Here is a 21,665-nt window from a genome sequence, read left to right on the forward strand (position 1 = left end):
GGACAACATTTTGAGACCACATCGCTCGTATGCAGCGGCATACTTGGACGATGTGGTCATCCACAGCCCAGATTGGGAATCGCACCTGCTCCGTGTACAAGCGGTCGTAGATTCCCTTAGGGAAGCACGTCTCACGGCCAATCCAAAGAAATGTGCCATAGGCCTGGAGGAGGCCAAATACCTTGGGTACGTTATTGGCCGGGGGATGGTCAAGCCGCAGACCAATAAGATTGAGGCAATTCAAAAATGGCCCCAACCAGTCAATAAAAAACAAGTGAGTGCCTTCCTGGGCATTACGGGGTATTACAGGCGTTTCATACCCAATTTTGCCACCATTGCCGCCCCCTTGACCGATCTAACGAAGGGTAAGGGGTCGGTCATGGTCAAATGGAACCCCGAAGCCGAGGGGGCATTTCAGAAGTTAAAACAGGCTCTTTGTATGGTACCCGTACTAGTAACCCCGGATTTTAGCCAGGAGTTTGTTATACAGACGGACGCCTCTGAGGTGGGACTAGGGGCCGTACTGTCACAGATCAGGGATGGTGAGGAGCACCCAGTGGTATACCTGAGCAGGAAGCTGAACAAGCACGAGAAAAATTATGCCATCGTAGAAAAGGAGTGTCTCGCCATTAAGTGGGCCTTAGACTCCCTGAGGTATTACCTACTGGGGAGGTCATTTAAGCTGGTCACAGACCATGCTCCCCTGAAGTGGATGTGTGATAACAGGGAGAAAAATGCTTGTGTGACAAGGTGGTTCCTGGCTCTACAGCCTTTTAAATTTACGGTGGAGCACAGGCCAGGGAAGCTCCAAAATAATGCAGATGCCCTCTCCCGTGTGCACTGTATGGTTGGGTCAAGTGCTCAGCCGCAGGGGCTTGAGCAGAGGGGGAGGATATGTGACGCTATGCGAGGTGCGATACATGATCATAGGTACATTTCACCTCGCATACGTTCTATCATGAGAGACTGAACCGGAATCCATTCCGGGTTTTACAGCCTCTGGGCCTGGCTAGGGTTCCGGTCCGGATGTTTGGGTCCACTGGAGTCCACAACCAGCTGGACTTTAAATGTCCAGGAAGAGAGCACAACAGGGCTCTGGCTTGAAACTCAGGAAGGGACCTGAGTGAGGGGAGCGCTGAGTGCTGGACTGAAAAGGTTTGCTTTACTGCATGTTTTTGGGGTGTCAGGGACTAGCCCCACACTGTATAGAGAGGAGATCCTGTTTGTTTAGTTTAGCGCCGGACGGCAAGGATTTAATTTACTGTTTTGTTTATTTTAATCTGCAAACCGTTTATAAATAAAATCTGGCATCCGCCAGACTTAAAAGAAAGTGCCTGCTTACAGACTGTGATTTCAGAAAAGGTGATCCCCACGAGCTAATCCCTCACAATATATATATAAAAAGAAAAAATGTAAAAAAAAAAGAATGAATTTCTTCATAGAATTTGGGCCAAATATGTATTCTGCTACATATCTTTGGTAAAAACCCAGAAACAGGCAGCAACCTCTGTGTACTGCACTGTGTGATACCCATTTTTAAACTAATGGCAAACATTGATGGGCAGCCAAGAAGCTTTAAAAATACTGTTTAAACACAGGGTAGTCACACTTGTAAAAGAGCCCTGAGACAGCAGTCATTGGAACACATTTTGCCATAGGAGTATTTACCCATTGCATCCTGTTCCATCGAGTACTGTAAAATGTCACATCTCTCCAATGACAATGGTCATCATTAGGATTGCACCGATACCGTATTTTTTTTTTTTTTTTTTTACTGGCGAGTATGACCATCCGGTTAGGTACTCCCTGATACAAAGTACCAATACCTTTGTGGTTCGATTTGAGCCCATACTAAATTAATGGGCTCAATCAAATAAGCACATGCAATTTGAACAGGAACGCAGTGCGATGTTATTATGACAAGCCTGGGTTCACACAGAGGCGGTACGGGAACCCGCATGCGATGCAGACAGGAATTGCACTGCATTCCTGCTCAAATCGTATGCGATTCAAGACCATTTATTTAGTATGGGCTCCAATTGCACTGCAAAGATTTCCGGTATTGAAGCATTTGCACGAGTACAAGTACTCATGCAAATACTCAATATTGGCACTGGTACCAATATCAGTGTAACCCTAGTCACCAGGAGACGTGCAGAAGGCAAATGTCCAAACTGGGACCACAGACTGCAAAAAAAAAAAAAAAAAAAAAAAGCAATGGGTTTTGACCCTTTAACACTCCTTACAATAATTAATAAAACACACACACACACACACACAACCTCTTTAGATACACTTTAAAATATATTTCAAATACTTGTTTCTATAGACAAAAGTAAAAAAAATATATATGTAAAGACTTTTTTTTTTACTTTGTCTATAGAAACAAAATGTTTGTATTCTGAAAACTAAAGCTGAGGTTATAGTTCATAAAACTTATTTTTAGCACAATAGTCTGTTCACCAAAATAGGGAAATATGAAACACGAAACAGACAATAAAAACCAGACTTAAGATTACTGTGGTTAGCACTGGTTTCACTTCATTCCTTTGTTGGGTTCTGGTTACACAGCATACTCCTGAAGAGCCAGTGTCATTTTTCATTATTCATGAATGGTTACCTGTCTGACCATGCACCTAGTAGCGTGCATAAAAAGAAGGAAGCATTTTCTTTGAGGTCTTAAAGAGAATCTTTACCCTAGAAAGACAAAATAAGTCAGCAGCTATAAATCTTGCTGACTTTTAATAAAATGACACTTACCTGTCCAGGGATCCAGTGCCATCCTCACCCGGGCCCTGACACCAGCATGTTTACCGTGGTAAGCCGGCTGTGACTACTTGTGGCTTCACAGTCAGCTTCCCACTGTACAAGCCACGCTGCTCTGTGAATAGTCCTGCTGCCTTCTGGGACCTGTGACATGTCCCAAAAGACTGCAGGCAAACGGGTGGGGGGGGACAGAGTTCCACTTTGATCGCCTAAGCGAGTAAGAACGGGTACCAATCAAAAGTTCCACTTTATAGTGACTGTAACTGAAGAGTATTAAGAGGATTGGTACAAATAAAATACATTAGAAAGGATAGGACGCTGACCACAATACATTTTCCAAATCTTAGCTTTTATTAAAGCCCAACTACAGGCAAATAAAAAAAAATATCCCTTTCATTGGGGCTGCGCCCACGCATCAAGGTTTAGTTCAGGGATATGCAATTAGCGGACCTCCAGATGTTGCAAAACTACAAATCCCATCATGCCTCTGCCTCTGGGTGTCATGCGCGTGGCTGTCAGAGCCTTGCTATGCCTCATGGGATTTGTAGTTCTGCAACAGCTGGAGGTCCGCTAATTGCATATCCCCGGTTTAGTTGATCATTTAGATCTAGAACAAAAAGAAAACAGAAAAAAAAAAAAAAAAAAAAATACATTTACTTGTCTGAGCCAACCCCCCCCCCCCCCCCCCCCAAGCTCTTCTCTCCTGTGTTCTAGTGGTCCAAGATCCTGACACAGGGTGCAGCAATCCCAAGCAGGGTGCAGCCCTGTTTTTGATGTGTTCATGCCGAGGGATGATCCACTACAAAAACGTGGTGGAGTGCCATCTGCCAGGGGAGCAAAGGTTTAGGTAGGTATACAGCATTTCTCCTCTACCCTAGACAAAACTAGCAATTAATGCCTGCAGTGTGATCATAGCCCCACTACAAGGGATACGTTAACATTTTCCCCGAGTTGGGCTTTAAATTAAAAAGCGTTATATTTTGCAAGTACAGAGTGCCAAAGAATAGCCACTGGTATTGTTGGCTCGCTCATTTAATTAATATGATCAAGATTACAAAAAAAAAAAAAAAAGGAGAGAGAGAGAGAAAGTGAAGTAATGAAAACATAAAACAATCCTAAAAAATAATCTGTCACTAAAATCTTAAAAAAAAATAAAAAAACATCTAGGATTAACAGAATAAATCTAGGTATGATGGCTGAAGTGAGTCTGAAAATAAACAGTATTCTTAAGCATAAACCAGGAGGAGGGGTGCGGCAACATAAGCGAACAAAAACTTTCAGGAAGTTTGTTTGCTGTTTTTATTATTTTTACTTCCTTTGTTCCTCAGTCGAGAGGATGTGCATCCTTGCAACACATGTATGCATAATCGATACTATATGTATCAGCTTCTGTAATAAACATTTATTCTAAGCAAAAGAATGTCACTTCAAAACAATGTATTTTTTTTTGGGGGGGGGGGGATGAAGACACTTTTTTTTTTTTTTTTTTTTACTTATTTAGTATAATCGTCAAGATTACATTTTAGCCTGGGACTTTATAATCAAGTCTTGTCCGAAATGCCATCTTATTGAGACACAGACTTCACTAGACGAAGCATCACACTGGCTCTGTCAGCTTGCCTTCTTCCTATATTGCATTCCGTTATTGTCTCATCCTTAGGCAAGGAACGCACATCAACATAATATAAAATAAAAAGTAATTAAATCAAACTAGACCAGCTTCTTGCATTGCTCTGTGGTCCAGTTCTAATGCTCACTTGCCCATTGTAGGCGCTTTTGACTGTGGACACGGGTCAACATGGACACCCTGACCTGTCTGTGACTATGCGGGCTCACACACTACAAAACTGCAATGCAGGGTGTTCTGACACTTCTCTTTCAGGACAAGCATTAACTTTTAGCACTTTGAGCTACAGTAGCTTTTTGTTTTTTTATATTTTTTTTCGGCCTTCATTCCCCATGTGCATCAATGAACCTTGGTTGCCCATGACCCAGTAGCCAGTTCAACGGTTTTACTTCCTTGGCACAACTTTACTTCCTTGGCACAATAGCCTAATAATTACAATTTGGCTTGGAAAAAACACATGACAAGAGCGATAGTGGTTTTCTACTTCATCAACTTCAGGGAATGCATGTTTGCTGCCCAATATATCCTACCCACTGTAATGTGATAATCAATGTTATTCACTTTACCTCTCAGTGGTCATAAGGTTATGGCCGATTGGTGTATTTCAACATTTATAAAAAGCAATGCAAATATTTCAATTGTAATTTTTTTATCCTACAGTTTCAGAAAAGATGTGATGTTTTGAGGGGTTTAAATAATTTGGGAGCCTAAAATGTGCAAAAAAAAACCAAAAAAAACACACACACACACGATATACGTCGACAGAATGGCACGACTGGGCACAAGGGCGTACATGTACATCCCCTTTAAGAAGCCCAGCCGTGGGTCGCAAGCGCGGGACCCGCGGACCCGATTGCTGCCGGTGTCCCGTGATCGGGTCTCAGGAGCTGAACGGGGAGAGGCGAGTGTAAACACACCTTCCCCGTTCTTCTCTGTGGCAGTGTCAGTGATCGTCTGTTCCCTGTCATAGGGAACGACGAACAGTGACATCACACGTACAGCCACGCCCCCTACAGTTAGAAACACACATGAGGTCACATTTAACCCCTACAGCGCCCCTTAGTGGTTAACCCCACCACTGCCATTGTCATTTTCACAGTAATCAGTGCATTTTTCGCTGTGAAAATGACAATGGTCCCAAAAATGTGTCAAAATTGTCCAATGTGTCCGCCATAATGTCAAAGTCATGGAAAAAAAATATATTATTATTAATAAAAATGCCATAAAACTATCCCCTATTTTGTAAACGCTAAAACTTTTGCGCAAACTAATCAAACGCTTATTGCGATTTTTTTACCAAAAATATGTAGAAGAATACGTATCAGCCTAAACTGAGGATTTTTTATATATATATATATATATATATATATATATATATATATATATATATATATATATATATATATATATATATATATATATATATATATATATACATATACATATATACACACATACACATACAGTGATGAAAATAAGTATTTGAACACCCTGCTATTTTGCAAGTTCTCCCACTTGGAAATCATGGAGGGGTCTGAAATTGTTATCGTAGGTGCATATCCACTGTGAGACATAATCAAAAAAAAAAAAAATCCAGAAATCACAATGTATGATTTTTTTTAACTATTTATTTGTATGATACAGCTGCAAATGAGTATTTGAACACCTGAGAAAATCAATGTTAATATTTGGTACAGTAGCCTTTGTTTGCAATTACAGAGGTCAAACGTTTCTTGTAGTTTTTCACCAGGTTTGCGCACACTGGAGGAGGGATTTTGGCCCACTCCTCCACACAGATCTTCTCTAGATCAGTCAGGTTTCTGGGCTGTCGCTGAGAAACACAGAGTTTGAGCTCCCTCCAAAGATTCTCTATTGGGTTTAGGTCTGGAGACTGGCTAGGCCACGCCAGAACCTTGATATGCTTCTTACAGAGCCACTCCTTGGTTATCCTGGCTGTGTGCTTCGGGTCATTGTCATGTTGGAAGACCCAGCCTCGACCCATCTTCAAAGCTCTAACTGAGGGAAGGAGGTTGTTGCCCAAAATCTCGCAATACATGGCCCCGGTCATCCTCTCCTTAATACAGTGCAGTCGCCCTGTCCCATGTGCAGAAAAACACCCCCAAAGCATGATGCTACCACCCCCATGCTTCACAGTAGGGATGGTGTTCTTGGGATGGTACTCATCATTCTGCTTCCTCCAAACACGGTTAGTGGAATTATGACCAAAAAGTTATATTTTGGTCTCATCTGACCACATGACTTTCTCCCATGACTCCTCTGGATCATCCAAATGGTCATGGGCAAACTTAAGATGGGCCTTGACATGTGCTGGTTTAAGCAGGGGAACCTTCCGTGCCATGCATGATTTCAAACAATAACGTCTTAGTGTATTACAAACAGTAACCTTGGAAACGGTGGTCCCAGCTCTTTTCAGGTCATTGACCAGCTCCTCCCGTGTAGTCCTGGGCTGATTTCTCATCTTTCTTAGGATCATTGAGACCCCACGATGTGAGATTTTGCATGGAGCCCCAGTCCGAGGGAGATTGACAGTCATGTTTAGCTTCTTCCATTTTCTAATGATTGCTCCAACAGTGGACCTTTTTTCACCAAGCTGCTTGGCAATTTCCCCGTAGCCCTTTCCAGCCTTGTGGAGGTGTACAATTTTGTCTCTAGTGTCTTTGGACAGCTCTTTGGTCTTGGCCATGTTAGTAGTTCGATTCTTACTGATTGTATGGGGTGGACAGGTGTCTTTATGCAGCTAATGACCTCAAACAGGTGCATCTAATTTAGGATAATAAATGGAGTGGAGGTGGACATTTTAATGGCAGACTAACAGGTCTTTGAGGGTCAGAATTCTAGCTGATAGACAGGTGTTCAAATACTTATTTGTAGCTGTATCATACAAATAAATAGTTAAAAAATCATAAATTGTGATTTCTGGAATTTTTCATGGATGAAGAGGACAATTAGAGACAGTACACCTATAGAACAGGGATACAGACAGCAATAAAACCCTACAATGGTGCCAACTCCTCATTCTTTTATCCAAATCTTTAAAAAAAAAAAAAAAAAGTTTTGCATTACAGTTTTAAATCAAATGAAAATGTGTGTATACAAAAACCAAGTCAAAATAATTCTTACCTCAATGTAAAAAATAGTGATATTAACATTGTGAGATACAGTAATATAGTAAAACAAAATCATCTGCAACATTAAAGTCCATTTGCGTTCTAGTATAGCCAAACACTGTGCTCCTATTAATGGTGATCATATTCAGATCCTCCAAATATTGTGAGCTACCAGATGAAAACATAAAGATCTGCGCTCACCAGAACCTTTTGCCCACCAGGTGTCCATCAAGCAAAAAATAACCAGATCCGCTTTTTAATAGGAGCAATTTTCACTTCTCAGGCAAACTTCTCCCTCTTTTCTCCCACTTTATGCCACTACAAAAAAAATGTGGCATGTGAGGGGGTCACCAACACTTAAAGCGGAAGTATCATTTTTTTTAAAACATCTCAATTTTATTAAAATGGTTATTGTATACACATTTCGATTTGATTAAAGGGGCAGTGCCATTCTCTTCAGACACAGAGCTGCCGTTTGGCCCCGCCCCCACTCTGAGCGGCTAACTAAATTTTGATTGACAGCAGCGGGAGCCAATGGCGCTGCTGCGTCTCAGCCAATCAGGAGGGAGAGTCCTGGACAGTCAAGGGATTTGTGCACATTGCTGGATAGAGATGGGGCTCAGGCAAGTATTGGGGGGTGGGGGGGGCTGCTGCACATAGGAGTTTCATCTTAAATGCATAGCGATGCAACAAGATAAAAAAACTTCTGCCTTTACAACCACTTTAAGGTAAAACCTTTCCATCTCTGCTAACCCCCCCCCCCCCCCACCCCGGAATACTTACCCAAGTCAAATCTAGATCCAACACTGTGTCCATCTACAGCGGTGCTGTTCTTCTTTCCCCTCTTCTCACAGGGGGCACCATTAGCTGCTGTCAGTCAAATTCTGTGCGCAGTAAATGGGGGGTGGGAATAAGCTGCACTGTGTGCATCAAGACGCACACAGTACATTTCAGGATCAAGCCCACATGAGTGCCCCAACAGAAAGCGGTTTACCTTTAATGGCACTCCAGGAGTGAAGGATCAGGGCTTCTCTGCGCAAAACCATTTACGGTTCTGTGAATGGAGGAGAGATGGATGTATAGCAGGATGCCCCACCTCCTTTCATAGAACTTTTTGCATTCGGGAAAAAAAGTACAAGGGGTTTTAGGAATGGAGGAGAAGGGCTGACGGGGAGGGTGAGCGGCACAATTTCTTCACTGTATCAGCCCTAAGTTAATCCATATAGCAAGTGGTGCCAGCAGGATATAGGATACACTTCATTAAAAGGCAAATTATGTCCTTGGTGCTATACAACTCCCCCAAAAATTGAACTGAGCTTCAGCTTTAAAGTGGTTGTAAAACCTTAATGCCTTGAAGGTCAACACCAAACAAACAATAACCTACTGGATATGCCCAAAAGCAAAAAAAAAAAAAAGTTTAGACAGTATTGCTCCCTGTCAAGTGACCACAATCCCTCTGCACTGGTCATTCCCTATTCCGATGGAAGACTCTGGTTGTTCACTAAGTGATCAAGCTCCCGAGCGCAGGAGACCATCTGTGTTACGGGTATACACAAAGCAGAAGGTGGGCATTTACATTATCTTCTTGCCCTGTTATTCATTAGAATGCACATGAAAGGAAGGGGAGATGAGAGGTGGAACCAAGTGGGGTGGAGCTGGCTGGCTGTGAGAACTGAGACCAACGACTGTACGTCAAAAGAAGAGCGAATGGGAGGTGGGACTGCGCAGGGCGGAGCTAAGCTGATTGGCTGGGAGAACTGGGAACGACAAAAAAAAAAGTAAATAAACTTCACCTTTAAATGCAGCATAGAAAGGAAGGGTAACCCAACTTCTAACAGGAATGTGCAAATCTCAGCCCTGTCTTGACAAAATGATCAATTGGAATTAACATGTAAAAACATCTTATCTTTGTATTTGGACTTGATGTGGAGTCGAGCTTTAAGAAAACTTCAGCGATGGTAAGCTCTCTGGATTGGGTGAGACGAATGGAATGAGTGGGCCTACCTCTGTGCTTTTATTCTACAGCTCTTCCCCAGCAAAGATCATTTCCAGGAACATTTATGAACTTTTCTCTGCTACCAATCAGAAAAACTTGTCAGTAATTTAGATGTCTCCGGGGATTTCCTTGATACTGAGCCAACTGTAAAGAAGCATGCTGAGCAGAAAAGTGTGCCACGACCTGAACTTTACAACTGAAGTTATCTGGGCTAAGGGCATAGAATGAAATGAAATGCAAAGCAAAGCAATGCAAATCATCTCGCCCTGATCCAAAGATCTGATATCCTGGAGCTGTCCTTTAAAATCAGGGCTGGCTGTATCAGAGGAGCTGACCAATGTACTTAAATATGTATTCACTGGGATGAATTTATTTCTAAACCCACACTTACTGGATATTTATAATACATGTCCAAGGTCTTCTTCTACATGCATAGGGTACAGTAACTGCCATACATTTTCTCAGAAGGAAATCCTCCAATACTGACCTGTTTTAAGGTAGTACAACAAATGGGTACATACAGTACATTTAAAAGCCAAGTTCACCTTTCTGAACACGTTAAACGCATAATTTAGGGTAGACTATGTAACATGCTCCAGCATCCTCCCCACTGACAATCCCCCTTCCCATTGTGACAGTGAGTGGGGCAGGGGGATCCTCTCCTCCCACCCGCTGTCACAATTTTAAAACAGCACGGCTCCACCCCCATACCACCACATCATTCATTTACAGAGTTCTGTGAATGAATGAAGAACAAGTACTGTCTGCCATAGCTGCAAACAGCTTGTAGTTCTCAATGAGCTGCGAGGGTGCTGATGAGTGTTCTCGTAGTTCATGGATTCTTCCCGCTCTCCAGTAACTGTCTGCCCATATGGGAGGTACAGGCAGAAAGCTTTACAGAGTCTGCACGAGCATGGCATTGCACCCACAGTTTTTGTTACAAAGAACTGCAAAGCCACATTGCCATGCCAAGGTACCTCTGAAAATTGTGTCCCCACCGCCTTATTCTTAACCACGTGAGTACTCAAACCGGGACATATACCATGTTTCCCCAAAAATGAGCCCTAGTTTAAAGTGGTTGTGAAATCCAAGATTACATTTATATAATACTGTAATACAGTGCAAACTAACTGTATATGTTTCTGTAATCTATTTCTGACAAAAATAACTTCTTTATCAGCCGACCTCCCGCTGCTCTCCTCGTCTCCCAGCTGTCAGCGGGGGATTTCCCCCCCCCCCCTGCAAATCTATAAGGTCTTTATCACAAGTGGATTACAGAAAAACACAGTTTACATTAAATAATACCGTAATACAGTGCATTCTAGGATTTTACAAGCACTTTTACTCAGATCCACTGGCCACTGGGAATTCCTGACAGGCAGGGAGGGAGAGGGGGAGATAAAACAGCACCTACCCTGAAAATAAGCCCTACTGGGTCTTTTTTTGCCAAAATTAATATAAGACCCTGGCTCATTTTCGGGGAAATGCTTAACTTGTGACAGTGGGCAATTGAATTTGAAGAGGTTACATTAGATTAGTTCAAGTTTTTTTTTTCCATGTGCCTTAATGAGACCCTGCCCCCACATCATTTCATCAAAAAAAAAAAAAAAAAAGATTGCAACTTATGTTTACTGACCCTACATAGCATACTTACTCTTCATTAAAGGCCTCCCTACTACTAGTTGTTCAGAATGTCTGAAACTGCAGCTGTACACTGCCATCTTTAATGTGATGGCAGCCAACCCAGAAGAAACAGAGCCGTTACTCTAGTAATGCTCTGTATACATTCTGTGCATGTACAGTATTCACTTGAGCAAAATTAGCCCGACTCCCGAGAATGGTCATGTGATCTCTGACAGTCACATGACTGTAGCAAAGCAAACACAGATTGGCTTTTGCTGCAAGAATAGGGAGTGTAGAGTGATCTTTCAAAGGATCATTGCTGGTGAAGAAATACCGGACTTGCACTTGCCTCCTCCTCGTGCGCTCCAGATGACGAGCTCAGCAAGGCAACGCAAAACTAAGCCACACACACGAACAGCGACCTTGCAGCCAGGGGGATGGAGAGGATGCTCCATAAATGTGGAATTTCAAGGAATGTTGCAGAGGGTAGTACATTAAAAATTGAAAGAGGATATTAGCAAGTACATATTAGGTGGTGTTAATTTGTAAACTTGAGTCTGGTGACAGGTTCTATGAAGCTACAGTATCTCCAAGGTAACATATTCATATACACAGTACAGCAGTACTCTAAAATATAAAACATTCTTGTGTCATAGTTTTCTCTTTTTTAGTGCAACCTAAAGTCCCTGAAACATAAGAATCTTGAAGAAAATTCTGCTAAAAACAGCCTCTATTTATAATGAACAAATAAAAATGGTGTAGTAAATCTACATGGCCTGCCAATGATCAGCAGAATTTAATGGTGAAAGCTATAGGGTTATCCTCCTCGCCCTTGCTTCGCTACCTAATGGGTCACAGATCTGGAACAAGCATGCAGAATTTCAGATTTATTCATGCACTTGCTCCAAATCTGCAACATAATAAGAATTAAAACAATGATGACATGGATGGACAGACCGAGTGACTTTGCAGCATCCCACATTTCTATTATGACAGGTGCCCTTTAAGGAGGACATCATTTTTATTAGAGGTAATGATTCCAATTGCCATTTTACCATAAACAATACTTAGTTGCTTTAGTGACAGAACACTGTGCTTTGTAAACAATGTTTCAATTATAGATCCCACTGAAGCAATGAACCTGCAAACACTTTGATTACAGGAAGCTTGCTGTTAACTATATGTAGTGTAACTTTAGCTAAAACTTTTTGTATTAAATGAGATTCCAAGTCTTTTTTTGCCATCTGTGGCCCCATTGAGGAGGTCTCACTTTTCTGTGCAGCCTCTCATTCTGTCCATGGGACAGGAAAATGGGAAAAACCTACCACATAGACAAGCTGGTCATAAAGAGCTGACCAACATTTGTACAATTCTGTACTTTTTGTCTGTAGAAAAGAAAAAGTGGGTTTAATGCTGTCAAGTTGTGATTAAGACATTTCCTCTCACTTTCTTTCCCAATGACAGTGTTAATACAAGAGGAAATTAGGGAAATCTCAAATTGAGACAGAGCAAAAATAACTGACAAGCAGTGGCGGCCGCTCCATCAGGGAAGACCGCCTAATCCATGTTCCCAGGCCCCTAACCTACATGCAGGACTTCAATATTTTATTTTTATTTTTTTGGAGGCACATGATTAGATCCTGAGGCTCCAATTGGCTTCAAAAAAGGGTGGGCTCGGGGCGCAGAGCCCTTTTCCCCCGAGCCCAGCCACTTGCGTGACCTTAGAGAATATTCGCCAAGGTCTTCTCCTCCCAGACAGACAATCAAGAAGCCGGTCCTGAGACCCAATTGGTCAGTCTTAGGACTCCCAGCCAATTGGGTCTCAGGACCCACTTCCTGTTCGGCTGGGAGGAGAAGCAATGCCTGTTCAGCCAGGAGCGAGGAACAGCCACCTAAGGTAAGGCTGTACTGATCGCTGCCTTCCCGTCTATCTCCTGTAGAGGAGATTGTGCGAGTGGGGGGGGGGCAAGTTTGTTTGCTGCTCCCCCCAAAATATTGAGCACCAGCCGTCACTGCATTCCAGCCCCTTAGAGCCCTTTCACACTGGTGCGTTTTTGCGGCGTTTTGCGGTAAAAATAGAGCTATTAAAACACTCATAAAACGCTCCCCATGCATCTGAATAAACCCTTTCACACTGAGGCGTTGCGCTGGAGGAGCGTTGAGAAAAGTCCTGCAAGCAGCATCTTTGGAGCAGCTGTTGAGCGCTGAGAAAAACACTCCAAAAACGCCCCTCTCCATTGAAATGTATTGATAACGCGGTAAAATCGTGGTGTTTTACCGCTATTTTAACGCTCCGCTATAGGCGTTTCCAGTGTGAAAGGGCTCTTATTCCCTCCTGAAAAACTGAAAGTGATATAAAAAGGAGAGCGCTAGCAGGAAGAAAAAAAATTAAAAAGCTACAAACTCAGGAATAGCACTGTTACAGACAAGTTATTTTCCAATCAAATTGTACATTCTCCATTTCTACACATTGCTGAAACACACAGAAGGGTCTCTCTATTTTATCTTTATCTTGAATTATCAGAAAATGTCAATACATGGAAAAATCCTGTTCCATATTGTGAAGACAAGGGGTAAAACACCGAACATAGATGATAAATGGAGGTTTATGTGTCCGCGTAGACGTGTCAGACAAAGTGTGAATAGTTTGAAGAGCATGTAACATTCACCATGGAGCTGTACACAACTTTACACTGATCACCTTGGACATGTGTCAGGTAGTAATACTACTACTAGTGACAGGGAAAACAAACCTGGCGTCCCTGGCAGACAAGCTGTGTGTACACACCATGTGCTGCCTGGGATAACAACCTCCGCCAACAGGCAATGTACACACAGGATAACACATGATAGATAGATAGATAGATAGATAGATAGATAGATAGATAGATAGATAGATAGATAGATAGATAGATAGATAGATAGATAGATAGATAGATAGATAGATAGATAGATAGATAGATAGATAGATAGCTCTATCTATCTATACACAGACACACACACACACACACACACATATTGCTAATTATGTCTACAGCAAACAATGAGATGTCCTTTACTGCACACACCTCTCTCTAAAACATATATACACACAGTTGTGCCATTATGAGTTAAAGAGAGTAAACACAGTTGATTGATAAGAAAATCACTTCAGCCAAACACTCACCATGAGTTTAAGAAAAGTTTTTGTTATTCATATTCTCTGAAAAATGTCCAATAAATCATAAATTCTGCCAGGGAATGTAAACTTATGAGCACTGTGTAAAATTAACACACACACACACACACACACACACACACACACACACAGTATCTTACAAAAGTGAGTACACCCCTCACATTTTTGTTAGTATTTTATTATATCTTTTCATGTAACAACACTGAAGAAATTACACTTTGCTACAATGTAAAGTAGTGAGTGTACAGCTTGTATAACAGTGTAAATTTGCTATCCCCTTGTACTCACTTTTGTTGCCAGCAATTTAAACATTAAATGGCTGTGTGTCGAGTTATTTTGAGGGGACAGCAAATTTACACTGTTAGGGCTCTTTCACACGAGCAGACTGTTCAGATCCGCCTGTCAGTTTTTCAGGCGGACCTGAACAGACGCTCCATACATCTCTATGGAGCGACGAATGTCAGCAGTGACATGTCCGCTGACATCCGCTCTGCTAAAGCCAGACGGATGGAAACCCTATTTTCCATCCATCTAACGGACTCTACGGTCCGTTTTCATCCAATCCCCCCCCCAGAGGAAAGCGGAGATCTGACAGGTCCATTTCTGCACAGTGTGCAGAGATGGACTTGTCATCAACAATAAAGATCCCCCCACTGAGCAAGCGGATGTCTGAAAACTGATCCTCCCATGTTAAAGGGCCATTATACAAGCTGTACACTCACTACTTTACATTGTAGCAAAGAGTAATTTCTTCAGTGTTGTCACATGAAAAGATATAATAAGATATTTAGAAAAAATGTGAGAGGTGTACTCACTTTTGTGAGATACTGTGTGTATGTATGTATGTATGTATGTATGTATACACACACACATACATACACAATAGAGACAGATAAAACCAAAAGAATGAAAGAGAAAAAAGGAAAAAAAATACATGAAAAAGTAAAAAGGAAACAGACAAAAAAAATAAAAAGAAGAACATATAGGATAGAGATTTAGAAAGAAAGAGAAAGAACACCAAAAATGATTAAGGTCTCTTGCACATGAAAGCCTAAAACCACCACATAGGTTTTTTTTTTTGAATGACCCAAATGCAGCTCATTGTTCTTAATAGTCCTGTACACACAGGTGGTTAACGTGGTGTATAGATCAATAAACAAAAGAAAAGAAAAAACATACAAAACATGCATGTATGTGCAAATATAGAGTACGCCATGCTCCCTTGATTAATGAAGCTAAACAGAATTGTTGTTAGGCGTCTCCACACGTAAACACACCCATGTTCTGCCTTGTAGGACTAGGGTCATTGGCTCAAATCCCAACCACGATACTACCTGCTTGTAGTTTGCATGTCCTCCATGTGCCTGCACAGGTTTCTTCCGGGTACTCCGGTTTCCTGCCACAACATATTGGTATGTTAACTGGCTCCCATCTATATTAGTCCTACTATGTGTATGTATGACTGTGAGTTAGGGACCTTGGGCTGTAAGTTCCTTGAGGGCAGGGACTGATGTCAATGTATAATATAAATGTAAAGAACACTGTGTAAATTGACAGCGCTATATACGGCAAGTACCTGTAATAATGTGCTATACAGCCTGTCCTTGTAGAAACATTAGATATTCCTGCCATAAAAACGCATCAGTGAGCTGTGCAAGTACTATTTAGCCCCTGTTCACATTGGAACAACTTGTCATGTAATTGGACCTGTCAAACCACATGACAATAAAAGCAACAATCAGTGCACAAATAATACAGTTAAACTAAAAATATTGCAATCTGAACACAAAAAAAGGTAATCACGACCTCAAATGTAACAAATGAAAAAAATATGTAAGTGCAGCGCAATGAAAGTCCATATAAAAATAACTGAAGATGACACCCAGTGATACAGCTAAAACTTCAAACGAAAGTGATGTAACCTCCACCAACAAGAGAAATGCTTCCTTACCAGATGGGATGGACCATTTGCGTTAACAACTGGTCAAAACGGCTTGGTCTCACCATAGGAGGGAAGACGCGGATGGATCCAGCAGAGTGGTAAGTAATCCGATCAGATATGAAAAAACATTTTATAAAATACAAACAGTCTACGCTGAGATCGTGTTTTCTGTTGTTTTTCATATCTGATCGGATTACTTACCACTCTGCTGGATCCATCCGCATCTTCTCTCCTATGGTGAGACCAAGCCGTTTTGACCAGTTGTTAACGCAAATGGTCCATCCCATCTGGTAAGGAAGCATTTCTCTTGTTGGTGGAGGTTACATCACTTTCGTTTGAAGAGTTTTAGCTGTATCACTGGGTGTCATCTTTAGTTATTTTTATATGGACTTTCATTGCGCTGCACTTACATATTTTTTTCATTTTTTCAAATCACATGACAAGTTGAATCATATTGCCGGCAATCACACTGTTTGATGTGCCACACAGTTTGCGGTGCTGCATGGATTTGAAAAAGTAGTTCATGCAACTACGTTTGCCCATTTCAGGTGCAACTTGAAAAGACATATGTGCATGAAGCTGCACAGTTGCCTTCAAAGCTGCACTGATAAGCAGCTTTGAAATTGCACGATTTCAAATAAAGTTGCGTGATTTCAAAGTTGCAGTCAATGTGAACAGGGGCTAAGCTGGGTATACAAGTAAAGTTTATTTTATTTATTTTTTGTTCAACCCAGCAGACTGAATGAAAAAAAAGAAACCGAGATGTTGCCATACTAACTAGTGCAGCCATCTCCCCCACTTTGATATTAGTATTCCGATAGGGGGACTGCCCCCACAACACACCAAACAGCGCTCACATCCATTGGCTGCCAGCGCTGATTGGAAGTTGGTTTTACAACATGTTCCTTTGACAAAAGTCGGTCCTGAGACCCCCTTCTGTCAGAAGGACAACTGTACACACTGACCACATTGAATCGGCCAATACTGCACAATATTTGGCTCTTGTCTACTTGGCTTTACATATGTGCACTCTTTAACTTGTATAGTACATACAGTCAGTGTACACACACATGATGGTCATACAGGACAGGAGTAAACACACTTATGACAATGTCGATTTGTGACATTCACTGACACATGAACACACAGCACTGGAGGAGCCCCCTGATGAAGGACAGGATGTAGGCTCATGTACAGTAGTAGTAGAGGAAAGTGTTGTGTATAATAATAGTAGTAGAGGATGGTGTCATGTGCAGTAGTAGTTAGTAGTAGTGGATAGTGTCATGTATAGCAGTAGAGGATGGCGTCATGCATGGCAGTAGTAGAGGATGGTGTCATGTACAGTGTGTGTGTGTGTCATGTACAGAAGTAGTAGTAGATGATGGTTTTAGTATTTGTAGTATATGATATGATGTATAGTGTGTGTGTTGTATTCGGGGCTGACACGTGCAGACACATAGCGGACAGATCGGGGTGCCAGTTGTATGTTTGGGGCACGGAGGGTGGAGGTGTCCGCTCGCTGTCAGTAGGTGTGCTCGGTGCCTTACCTTGGTGCGGATCTGTCCGGAGGTGGACACTTTCCGGATGAGTTTCTGGGGCCCCTCATGCTCCCCCTCGCTGTCAGAGGATTCCTCTCCTGCAGCCGTCCCCGAACTTGCCCCGGCAGGGGGGTCCCTCATCATGCCGCTTCCGGACATCTTGTCACAGTCCTGCCGGTGAAAAACAAACCAATCCGAGTCAACAGGGCTGCCAACCAGTTCTCTCCGACCTGCCGGGGGCACAGTGGAGGTGCCGGGCACAGTAGCGCGCCTGGCCGCCATCTTCCACCGACACCCGCCCCCTCCCCCCAGAACTATCACACCCGACCACCCAACACCGCCCCCACATCAACAGACTCCACCCATGTTTCCCTACTCCCGACCACCCAATACCGACCCTCCATAAGCAGACTCCTCCCACCATTCCAACTCCCTACCACGCAACACCGCCCCTGCAGGCAGACTCCGCCCACCTTCCCCACTCCCAGCCACCCAACACCGCCTATGCATGCAGAGACTCCGCCCATTATCCCTCCACTGCCGACCACCCAACACCGCCCCTTATCATTCAGCGACTCCGCCCACCACCCCCTTCACTCTATAGACTACTATATCACACCCGACCACCCAACCCCGCCCCCTTCTACTATCATACCGAGCCGCTTCCCGTCCCCGGCGAGAACAGCCCACCGCTGCCCGTGCAGCATGCTACGTCCTCCCAGGCCCCGCCCTCGGACCTCCCACAGCCGAGCGGCTACACACATCACACAGCATCCACTAAGTCAATACAGAGCGGCTATAAATAGCCTGACTGGCCGGCTACACATCCTCCAACTATGTGACACTTGTCTGCCCGGTCCCGCCCCCCTCCTCTGTGTCACCGGCCGGGGAAGCCGGGGGACTGACATCAGCCCTGTCACTGGAGGAAGGGCGGCCTCCAGGATCCTCACATCCAGCAGGGATGGGACAGACAGCGGGATCACCCGCCCGAATAACAGGGAGAGCCACACACATCCTACAATCCGAGCTCTACCCAGTACACGGCACGGCCCAAGCACCGGATACATACATACATACACAACCATTACTGGGGGGATTCCACACACCACCATCCCTCACCCATACATCAATAGACTGTGCTGACAGCACTTGTGCCCCTCAGTCCCTCCTGAGACGTGTAGTCTTCCAGTCACAGAGCTGTATAGATGGAGCCACAACAAATGCAAAGTACAGGAATAGGGAACATTGTTTTTTCTCACTCTGGGCTAGAACATACCCTGCTTGTTTTCTTTTTCATTGCCATCGGTGTCCCATTGTGGAGATTTCCCTTCCTGTCCCATAGCCAAACATCAAGTGAGAGGAATGTTGACTATTATTGTACTTTACATTTGGTTGCAAAATTAAGGAAATTATTTGGGTGTCCCCATTGGAAGATTTCCCCTCCATTACTTTTCTGGGGACAACCCAAAAATGGGGATTTTTTTTTTCTCACTTTTAATGAGAACAATAAACAGGACAAATATAGAGAATGAAACTCCCTAACTGGGCACAGACAGCAATACAAATTGACAGGGGTTCTAATCCATTTCCACTCTATCCAACACTAAAAAAAATATTAATAATCAGGATACTGTGGGGAGAGGAACCTTGCCATTCCAGTAAAAGGGGGAGGGGGGGTGCAGTTTACGGTTGGGGAATGTGACACCCTAAAGAAATGTAGAACCATAGCCAGCATTCCGATCGCTCTTCAGACAGCAATGCACAGGTAGTGAGGAAGCTTGTCCTGCGTTCTCACTGCCCATTTCTGATATTTGGCAATTACAATTTTTTTTTGCTAGAAAAAGATTATATATATATATATATATATATATATATATATATATATATATATATATATATATATATATATATATATATATATATATATATATATATATAGGGGTTCTAACACCCTGAAGAATAAAATGGCGGTCGACCACTTTTAAATAAAAAAAAAAATAAGATAAAGTTAGCCCAATGTTTTTTTTATAGTGTGAAAGACAATGTGCCGAGTAAATTGATACCCAACATGACACGCGTCAATACCTTGCATGTGTGGTCTTCATATGCAGGTGCTACTCGCGTACATGTTCGCTTCTGCACTCAAGGTTGACGGGACGGGGCATGTTGAAAAAAAAATTCCCTATATTTTTTTTCCCCCTTTTATTTTTACACCGTTTAAAAAAAAAAAAAATGTACACATCCATTGTAATAAAAAAAAAAAAAAAAGCATGACAGGACCTCTTGAATATGAGATCTGGGGTCAAAAAGACCTCAGATCTCATAATTACACTAAAATGCAATACATTTTTTTAAATAGGTCTCTTTAAGAGCTATGGGCGGAAGTGACGTTTTGACGTTGCTTCCACCCTGCAATGGTATGGAAAACGGCTGGGAGCCATCTTCCCCTCACTCGTCTCCATACCAAGCCAGAAAGAGGACCTGAGCGCCTCCGCAGATGCCGTCGGCTCCGGTAAGCGGCGGAGGGCACCAGAGCGCGGCAGGGGGGGCCCTCTCTCGCCACCGATAAAAGTGATCTTACGCCGAATCTGCTGCAGAGACCACTTTTATCTGAAAGCGGACTGCCCACTGAAGAAGAGGATACCTGGGTTATGGGAGCTAGCTGCTGCCATAACAAGGGTATTCCTCTTCAAAGTACCAACGTATAATGACGCCGGGCAGTCCGGAAGTGGTAAAGTGGAAGTAAACCCTCCTATCATTTTCAGCCAAGGAAGCTGCCATCTTGGCCTCAGTTTAATCTGCAACTGCCATGATGCTGCACATGTGATCAGTTATGAAACCAGCCATTGGATGGTTTGACAGTCTGGTTGAGAGCACAAGCAAATGTGACAGCTAGCATTTTCGACATGCCGGGAATGTGAACTGTTTTTTGAAACTATCAAAAATCGATGGGTTTTCCACAAATGTAACTGTCACATTGGTTGTGCTCTCAACCAAACTGTCAAACCATCCAATGGCTGGTGTCATAACTGATCACATGTGCAGCACCATTGCAGTTAAAGAGGAACTGCAGTCTGCTCACATAATTTGTAATACAAATATCTTTGCCATTCTGAAGCTTCCCTCCAACCACTTTGCATATTATTTTATATATACTGCGATTCTGTACTTGACAAATATTCTGCAGAAATCTCCCTCTACGAGTCTGGCTACAACCATTTTAACTGTGGGCAGCTGAAGCCTGTTAATTTCCTGGATTTACACAGAGGCACACCTCCAGTTCTGCGGCTCTCATTGGCCCTCTTATGACTCATCCCCCCTCCTTTTCTGGCAAACTCTGAATGAGAGAGAGTGGGCTGTGCATGATGTCACAAGCCTAGGCTTTTTACCACACAAGAAACATGAAGTGGGCTGTATACGGTATTTACTGGCAGGAAAAAAAAAAAAAAATTACTATCCAAAGTAAAACAACAAGGGCAGAAGATTTAATAGATGGAAAGATGAAAAATGACAGAAGTTCAGCTTTCAGGATTAAACAGAGGCCAAGTTGGCAACTTCCGTGGCTGAAAACAATTAAAAGGCTTACTTGTACTTTAACCTGTTCCTGGCCATGCCGTACCCAAAGCAGACTTTAAAGCGGATCTCCGCCGGAAAAAAAATATTAAAAATATTAAAAGCCAGCAGCTACAAATACTGCAACTGCTGACTTATAATACTAGGACACTTACCTGTCCTGGAGTCCAGCGCCGTCCGCAGCAGAGGACGTCACTCTGCTGCCTCCACCGCCATCCTCAGTGAGGGAATCAGGAAGTAAATCGCTCTGGCTTCACTGCCCAATTCCCTAAGGCGCATGTGCGAGTCGCGCAG

At 42.9% G+C, this 21,665-nt stretch overlaps 1 protein-coding gene across 6 annotated transcripts in view; it reads right to left on the minus strand.

Moving 5' to 3' along the window:
• The window catches only part of DGKH (diacylglycerol kinase eta), a 306,831-nt gene that overhangs the window by 250,343 nt on the left and 34,823 nt on the right, over positions 1 to 21,665 (minus strand). For 4 of the 6 annotated variants that reach the window (XM_040341306.1, XM_040341312.1, XM_040341310.1 and 1 more), the window contains exon 1: positions 17,808 to 18,095. In XM_040341306.1, the coding sequence (XP_040197240.1) occupies positions 17,808 to 18,080 (273 nt within the window). In that variant the 5' untranslated portion in view covers positions 18,081 to 18,095. Of the gene's footprint in view, positions 1 to 17,807; positions 18,096 to 18,453; positions 18,538 to 21,665 lie in introns of those variants that run through there. The other 2 variants (XM_040341309.1, XM_040341308.1) reach the window with 2 other exon arrangements.

Source organism: Rana temporaria, chromosome 2, assembly GCF_905171775.1.
Source record: "Rana temporaria chromosome 2, aRanTem1.1, whole genome shotgun sequence".
In the NCBI taxonomy this organism is placed as follows: Eukaryota; Metazoa; Chordata; class Amphibia; order Anura; family Ranidae; genus Rana; species Rana temporaria.